General features: G+C 37.2%; 1 protein-coding gene across 1 annotated transcript; it reads left to right on the top strand.

Moving 5' to 3' along the window:
* The first annotated feature begins 7664 nt into the window (after positions 1-7664).
* On the top strand, positions 7665-8075 carry LOC139883261 (phytosulfokine receptor 1-like). The gene has a single exon (XM_071867466.1). It carries the CDS (start codon positions 7665-7667, stop codon positions 8073-8075), a length of 411 nt encoding a protein of 136 aa, XP_071723567.1.
* Positions 8076-9169: the final 1094 nt, after the last annotated feature.

Here is a 9169-nt window from a genome sequence, read left to right as displayed (position 1 = left end):
TGCATAAGGTTTTTTTGAAGGCTTTGATGATTCTAGCATCGGCTTTTGCCCATCTTTTCAGGTGTGGTTCTGCTTTATGTTAATGCTCCTTCCGAACGAATCATTTGTTTCCTAGTGAGTCCATGTAAAGGTAAGCTAGTAGTTGCTGTTGGAATTAAGATTACTAAATTAAAAAGAGACATTTCTAGCAACACTTAAACTTATCATCTTATACATGTTTACAGTAAATGTACAAGTCTATTGGTTAAATGTGTAGTTTTCAATCTGTTTGGGCACTTGGCGTCTTATACATGTTGTTGGTGTCGCCCATTTGATTGGGTTTATACTTAGCCCCTTTCCTTTCACGAGCAAGTTCATGTTTGTGCAAACTCAGTCCCTTACAAGTCGTCCAGCAAAATGATCTGTTCTATGGTACACCTCCTATGCTTATTTTCAAAGAACGGGAAATTTGGTTTGCCGATGTAGAGTTTCCAATGCTAAGTCAATGCTAAAAGAAGAAAGTTCTAGTATTACCCTCTGCGATTTTTTTTTACGATTTTACATGTCGTCTTTGCCGCCGACGGGTTTCAGGCAGAAATCGAGACATTTGAAAAGATTAGGCCCAAGAATATCGTGAAGTTATGGTGTAGTTGTACAACTAAGGATTGTAAGCTTCTAGTTTACGAATACATGCCTAATGGAAGTTTGGGTGATTTGCTTCATAGTACGAAAGGAGGGTTGTTAGATTGGCCGATTAGGTATAAGATTGTTGTGGACTCAGCTGAGGGACTTTCTTATTTGCATCATGATTGTGTTCCAGCTATTGTTCATAGAGATGTCAAGTCTAACAATATCTTGCTTGATGGAGATTTTGGAGCAAGACTTGCCGATTTTGGACTGGCCAAAGTCGTCGATTCTATCGGAAAGGCTGCTAAATCCATGTCTGTCATTGCTGGCTCTTGTGGCTATATTGCTCCAGGTAAGTAAAATACTCATAACTCATTACTTAGGTGTGTTCGTTTTGTGTTTGGAAAAACAAAACACCTTAGGTTTTTCTCTTTAGAATTGGTTGCTAATAGTGATTATGCATGACTATCTGAACTGACAAGTGTTTCTTGTGTTGGTGCAGAATATGCATACACTCTCGGAGTTAACAAAAAGAGCGACAATTATAGCTAGGGAGTTGTTATTCTCGAATTGGTGACAGGGAAACACCCTGTTTTTCCAGAATTCGGCGAAAAAGATTTGGTGAAATGGGTTTGCACCACTTTGAACCAAAAAGGAGTAGACCATGTAATAGACACTAAACTTGATCCTTGTTTCAAAGAAAGAGATTTGCAAAGTCCTTAACATTGGTTTACTATGTACGAGTTCTCTCCCTATTAACCGGCCATCGATGAGAAGTATCGTGAAAATGCTACAAGTCGTCGGTGCTGAAAACCAATCTAAGTCTAAAAAGGATGGCAATTTGACTCCTTACTATGAAGATAAACTCAGATCGTGAAAGTGTTACTGGCCCGGTTTTGCCTTCAAAACAGGCAGTTCTACTCCTAACACACCAATTAGTCCTAGCACTTGTTTGTCGAACCAACTCAGAGAACTGATTCAAGTTCGGTTTTCAGTTCGAAGTTGACATTTATTTCCAAGTTTTAATTTTTCTGTTCAATATTCATTCATGCAGAACTTGCTTATACAATGAAGATAACCCAGAAATGCGATGTATTCAGTTTTGGAGACGTGGTGCTCGAATGATGATGGGTCATCCAATAGAACTAATCCCTTTACTTTCGGATTCGTTGCCATTGTTGCTGTCGTCTCTGTCGTCGATAACTGAGTTGTGGACGAACATTTGCCGGTTCCTAAACCAGAATTGATCGAAGAGATTGTTGCGATAATTAAACTGGAGTTACATGCCTTAACCTTCCTGAATTTCGACCGACGATGCAGTTTGTTGTTCAACAATTAATATGGACCAAAAGGCTTATCTGTGTCTCGAGTCATTTCCATGCCATGGAAAATAGTTTCCAGTCTTTAGGTTGCAGTGAAATGGATTAATTAATTAATGTAGATATTTCTGACTATCTGTGTCTCGAGTCATTTCCATGCCATGGAAAATAGGTTTGCGTCATCAAAGCTTTTAACTTTATTATCATCTGGTTTGGTTCGAGACCAGACCAAACAAGAAAGTGACAGTTTCAAACTGTTCTTTTTTAAAGTTACATTAATGAGGCATTATAATCCATACTTTCTCAAGGTCAACTGAGTCTTTGATCTAATCAATGCTCGATTACTTCATTCACACGAAAGCTTTTGTGGCCTTAATATCCTCTCCAATTGCATTAAGTGTGTCCCAAGCAACAAGCCGACAACAACATGTCTAGTAATTATTAATTAATATCACTTAGAGCTATTACAGTTGGCTGCTTGCATTGTGAAGAAAAATATCGATACATGCAACACAGCGTCGAGATCACTTTGAGCTGGAGGCGTGTGGATAAACTGCTATTTAACATAATGGTTTATGCGCATTGTAAACAAGGGCTTGATGGCACATGGAGCTGGAGTCGTGTGGATAAACTGCTATTTCGCCTTCGATTGTCCTTAGGGAGGTTATAAGATGAGTGGATTTGGAAGAGATATGGGAGTGGATGCACTCTATCATTTTCTCCAAGTCAAATCCTATTGATGAGTTCAATCCCACATTTGAAATCTCTCAATTTCCACAGGCATTAAGTCCAATTTCTTCATCCAACAGTCTCCAACCCAGAACCTACAGGCAGCAAATAGGAAAAACGTTCAAACTTGTGGAACAAGTTAGCACAGCTTTGGCCAATGGTTCAGCTTTTACATGTTTACAAGCATTGTTCTACCATTAAAACTACTATTACAAAATAATAGAAGACTTCTAACAGAGTAATTGGAGCTTGATAAGTGAATTCAAAAGGAGGAGGAAGGAGCAACGGGTACTAAAGAGTCAGTTTTGCCCCTTAAATCCTTTTCCGGAATGGCCCTCGTTTTCTTTCCTTGCCTATGGTGGTAAGGGAGAATATGTTCATAATGAAAATAAAAAAACCTCTCCTTTATATCGATATTCTGACTCTCGATTCATATTTCTCTCATTCTCTGTAAACGTCAAAACAGCAAATTCATGACAGAAATTCAATAAACAAGCTTACAACTCGGAATGCTCTAAACAAGCCTACAACTCGGGATACTCTAAACAAGTCTAGAACTCGGGATATACTCTTAACATAACTACAACTCAGGTAAGCTTTAAGTCTACAACTCAGCAATTCTCGATTCATATATCTCTGTAAACCTCACAGAAATTCAATATCTATTCAACAAACCAAATAATACTAAGTCTCAATTCAACGATCAAAATTGAATGTTTCAAACTGACTGACCTACCTCAGGAGCTTTTGAGCGTCTTCAGAAGCCATTGGAGGCTGAACGGGAGAAAGAGGCTTGCACTCCTGTTGAGCCTATTTAAATACTGGAATTGCTCCAGCTCTTTACTTGTTTTGGAGGCTAGTCGAATTGTCTGCTTTTGCTTTTTCCATCTTCGAGCCAATGGTAAGTCAACAATTGTGTCCCTGTAATAGGTCCAGTGGTAGGATTCGAATTGGGTAGTATTCTGCCATTGTCTGACTAGCATATACTTTTCTTTCAAGTAACAAGACTAGCTAGAAACTTACTGAAAAATTCAATTCGTCTTTTTTGTTAGGAAATCTTAGTGAATCTTAAAAAGTATTTATTATGATGATTGATATTGTTATTTTCACTCACTTCTCACCTTTATCAGTTTTGAATTTCTCAAAGATTTGATTTTTCTTTGTTTTTAACAATATCTTATGATGCAAGGAAACTCATATCATGAACTAAAAATTTCTCCTCTGGAAAAATCTCGCTCATTTTTACTAGGAAGAAAGAAAGAACTATGCAAACTCAGAGAACAAACAACTTAACTTGTTGTTTATTAACCAACCACGGCATGGTCTAATGGTTAGGGCGCCCGCCTTCCACTTAGAGGTTGTTGGTTCGAATTCCATCGGGAACATATCAAAAAAACAAAAATCTGGTTGTTTATTAAAGCCCCTTCATCTATTACTAACATTCAGACAAACATCAAAAAACTAAAAAGGTTACATTACTAATAAATATTGTGAAAATGAAGATAAGGGCCTTAATAAACTTACTATAAAGGGTACGGGGCTAAATTATAGTTATCGTCTCATTAGGGGGAATAGAAACAAATGGAGAGAAATGGTAGGCATGCTTGTCCTGGGTTGATGCGTTTTCCAATGCACCCCGAGCTACAAGCTTGTTTTGATTATCCTGACTTTGGATTTATTTAGATGTTTCCGAGTTTTAGCTTTGTGAGTAACTTTTCGAGTGTTCCAGTTGTACGATTGTTTAGATCATCCAAAATCGTGGTATTGTTTATATAGAATTATTCGAGTTGTACCCTTGTTAAAAAACTTCTTGAGTTGTAGGCATGTTCCTCTTTTCACCTTTTTCTATATTTCAATTTTTCCATCGATGTCTCCATCCTTATTGGCCGTGAGACAAGTAAACAAAAGATAGAGATTGAACCTAAACAATGTTTTGTTCTGATTACTTCAATCTCACGGCAGCTTTCCCCACGCATTGTATTACTCATGTGTTTCTTCTCTTTACTTGTTCAAAGGAATTCTTCTGAAAAATCCACACTGAAATTAAAAGGGCTGCCTTACTATATAAATTTCAAATTCGAAGATTTCGCGTTCAATCATTAAAAAGATTATTCAATAAATTTCAATGTGATTCTTTCGGATGGAAAAGGAATAAGGAAAGGGGTTCACATTGTGTTGTCCCGCATTCCATTTCCAGGGAATGAAACAACACCAACGGAAATTGGAGAGAGAAGCAAGAATGGGCAAAACAGGATTTTGACAGGAAAACGGCCTTAACTTGCAACTATCGTAAAGGATGGATTACTGATCATAATATGGTCAAATTGGTATTCAAATTGAAAAGCTCGATGTCTTCTTTCGAATGACACCAAGCTCACAAATTTCTGATGAGTGTGGAGAGAGTCATGGGCTTTGAAAAAATAAGTGTGCATGTTTTTAACGTTAAGTGAGCGGGTGAATGGAAGATGAACGGGAATCTCGTGTATTTTTTGGCAAAACACCATCCAACAAAAGTGACATATAAACAAGGGAGACGGGTAGATATTCTTACCTCTTCTAATTCTTTCTTTCTTTCTTTTTTTGATAAACAAGAGGGAGTATTATTAAGTAAGATCGTTGTTGCCTCGTTGGCTACAATCTCCAAAGATGGCAATAATCTTCCTTGCCCATTGCTTTTAAGATTTGTAATGCTATGGGTAAGTAGATGGTTGGATCTTGGAACAAAAGTAAATACACATGATACAAAAGTGATAGCTACAAGTTTAATTCTACCTATAATATCCTTGCACGCTAAAAAACTAGGGCCGATGCTATTTATATCGTTAACCACCATGAGCGCATCGGATTCAAAAATCACATGTGTTAGACCAAACGATTTAGCTAACAATACTCCCATAAAAAGGGCCGATGCTTCGGCGAAAGATATATCCATGAAGCCTTCTTCGAATTTAGACTGATAAACAAGAGTTTGACCATACGAATCCCTTATAACAGAGCCAAGTCACCATGTTTCTGAGTTCCGAAAAATAGCAGCATCTGTATTGATCTTGAAATGTCCAAGAGATGGGGGTTTCCATTTGGTGGCTTGCGGAGCAAGAAAAGCTTCCCTGATTTTGTGTAGAGATGCCGAGAGCTGAACACAATGAATGGCCAGTAGAAAAATTAACAGTCTAATTTTTATTTTATTTTATTTTTGATGAAAAAAGTCTTTAAAATTTGAATGACAAAGGCCTTCTATTTTTTTGAATAGGACAAAGGCCTTCTAAAAACAACATTTATTTCGGGCAACATTGTAGAAATAAAAGAAAAAATGGTCCAAGAATTAAACCAAACCAATGATGGTTCAATTTAATCATCAAACCGAGCAGTCAAGTGATCAAGTAATTGCATCCAAGTCCTCCATCTTCTTTAGCTTTCTTCCATGGTCCTTGTGTTCCTTCATGGCATCTTTAGCTCCCTTCCAGCCTAGCTTAAAAAAAACTTCATTACAAGTTAAATTGTAAATTTTTTGTTGATGCATTGACTTGTAGACTTCCCTTGGGCTCTTTGTCAAACGGAGTAAGAAAGGTGGAGAATGTAGGACAGACTCCATTAGTAAAACTCAGTCAAGTCAAGGAAACAAAAAAAGACATTTTTAGGGGTGTTGATGTCAGGTGGGAAAATAACTAAACTGGAGTATATAACAAAAATATTTTTCTAACCCATAAAATAGGCAACTTTTATTTTTTATAATAGAGGAATTTACAAGTAGAAAGTATAGGGATTATTATAATGTGCAATATCTGGACTAAACTAACCTTGTCCTCTAAATAAGGTAAAAAAAATTATGGTTATGCAATAATCTCTAGATATGGAAATTTCAAATATATAGGAACTAAAATCGTACAAGAAAATACGAAGTAGTCCAAACTAAGATGAATTAGCTTGAGAAAATCTTCTACTCTTCGTGGAAACTTCGGATGAATATTGCAAATCTCCATCATTACGAATCACACACAATCATTCTTGAGACTTTTCCAGAAAATTGTTTAACCCTCTAATAGTTTTTGGAATTGAGTTCTCAGGTACTAGAATAACACCAAGTTGCAAGCCGGTACTTAAAAGCTCTTCTGCTGTAGGTTGAAATTTATTATATTTGCAATTATCTACCGTTAGCCCATTTAAATCATCCAGACGCGAATAAAATAGGCAACTTAATTAATTACTTTGTAGGAAATATCATTTGAGCTGACCATTAGATTCCGGGACAATTTGCCTATAAATTGGATCCCTTTGTAATCTTTAGAGATCATCAGAAATAGTACAAAAACCATTACATATATATATAGCTTGTTTAATTAAGTCAATTAAATAATACAAAGAATACAACTTGCACTGCTATTAGAATTATCAATATGTTTCTCTTATCCAAATATAGCTTCTACTCAACACTCATTCTTATTGCAGCCTTATGTTCAACTTGCACCGCTAATGGCAACAACACAGACCTTGAAGCTCTGATTGAATTTAGAAAAAAAATAACGGATGATCCATTTGGGGTGATGAGTTCATGGAACCATACAACTCATTTCTGCCAAAGGCATGGAGTCACCTGCAGTCATCGCCACCGCCAACGAGTCGTTAGTTTAGACCTACACTCTCTCGAACTGTCTGGCTCCCTCTCTCCATACATTGGTAATATGAGCTTTCTCAACGAGTTGTGGCTTACAAACAACAGCTTCACTGGCAGAATCCCTTCGCAGATTGGTCACATGAGGAGGTTGAAATATTTATATTTATACAATAATTCATTTACTGGAAATATTCCCACTAATATATCAACGTGCTCCAATCTTGTGGATGATTCCTTTTCTATTAACAATCTAGAAGGAGAAATTCCAATGGATTTCGGATCCTCGCCGAGGCTAGAGGAATTTCATATTTCCAGACACATTCTAATTAACTGGAAGCATTCCTTCCTGTTTTGGGAATTCGACAACTCTTCAAAATCTTGATCTGTCTCACAACCACATGACTGGTGCCATCCCTGATTCTCTTGGCCAACTTAAAAACTTGAAAATTTGCACTGCGTTCGGAAATAGATTATCTGGTATCGTTCCTCCCTTGATATTCAATATTTCATCTATTACTGCTTTTGATGTCGGAGTTAATGAATTACACGGGCGTCTTCCTGTAGGCATAGGCACAACTCTTCCAAATCTCCAGTTTTTTAGTGTGGGTTATAATCAATTTACAGGAAGTATTCCGCTAACCATTTGCAATCTCTCCAGCGCAGAGTTACTTCAATTTTCAGTGAGCCAGTTCAGTGGGAACGTGCCTTTTGTGGGAAATCTCAAGCATCTCCTAAGTTTTCGCTTTTCTGCTGATAATCTTGGAAGCCGGGGATTGAAAGATGATCTTATTTCTCTGCTCTTTGACTAATGCCACCATTTTACGAATCTTGAGATGGATGACAATAATTTCGGAGGGATCTTACCCGAATGCATAGGTAACCTTTCAACTCAGATCATATAAAAATCATATATCTGGAAGAATCCCAGATGGAATACAAAATCTCATAAACTTGAGTGTATTAGACGTCGCGAGCAACCAACTCTCTGGACAGAACCCCCATGGTATTGGAAAGCTTTCAAGTCTACAATATCTAAATATGGAATATAACGATTTCTCCGGATTCATTCCCTCTTCTTTTGGAAATCTGACAAAGCTCCTCGAACTCAATTTGATAAAGGACATTCTTCAAGGGATCATTCACTCTAGCCTGGGAAGCTGTAAAACTTTACTTCTCCTTGATGTTTCATACAACCATCTCAATGGTGCAATCCCCGTAGAAATTTTCAAACTCTCATCCCTATCAATATACTTAGGTCTAGCACAAAACCGTCTCACCGGTCCCCTTCCTAATGAAATAGGACAGTTAAAGAATGGGAACTCTAGATTTGTCTAACAATATGCTAACAGGTGAGATTACACCCAGCATCGGGGGTTCTTTAAGTCTAGAAATCTTACTGATGCATGGAAATCTTTTTGGAGGCATAATTCCAAAAACATTGAGTTCTGTTAAAGCTCTCCTAGAACTAGATCTTTCTCATAACAACTTTTCAGGTGCACTACCGGAATTTCTAGCTGATTTTACCTCATTGTATAGTTTGAACCTGTCCTACAATAACTTCAATGGAAAGGTACCAACCAAAGGTATATTTACAAATTTTAGTGGAGTTTCCGTCAAAGGTAACGTAAAGCTTTGCGGTGGCATACCCCAACTTCATCTACCTAAATGCATCTTTAAAACATCTAAAATGGGGGAGAGATACAAATTGATTATTTCTATCGCCTCCGGCCTTTTGGGATTAGGTCTAATCCTATTCTGCTTCATTATCATATGGTTGACGAAGAAAAGGAGTAATCCTACTACAAGCTCCTCGGGAATAGCAAAGTCGTGCTTTAGAGTTTCTTATCAAGATCTGTTGAAAGCCACAAATGGATTCTCCTCAGAAAAGTTAATAGCTCGAGGT

The sequence above is a fragment of the Rutidosis leptorrhynchoides genome, unplaced genomic scaffold (assembly GCF_046630445.1).
Source record: "Rutidosis leptorrhynchoides isolate AG116_Rl617_1_P2 unplaced genomic scaffold, CSIRO_AGI_Rlap_v1 contig376, whole genome shotgun sequence".
Taxonomy (NCBI): Eukaryota; Viridiplantae; Streptophyta; class Magnoliopsida; order Asterales; family Asteraceae; genus Rutidosis; species Rutidosis leptorrhynchoides.
The sequence above is the reverse complement of the archived record's forward strand: the minus strand, read 5'-3'. Positions and strand labels throughout refer to the sequence as shown.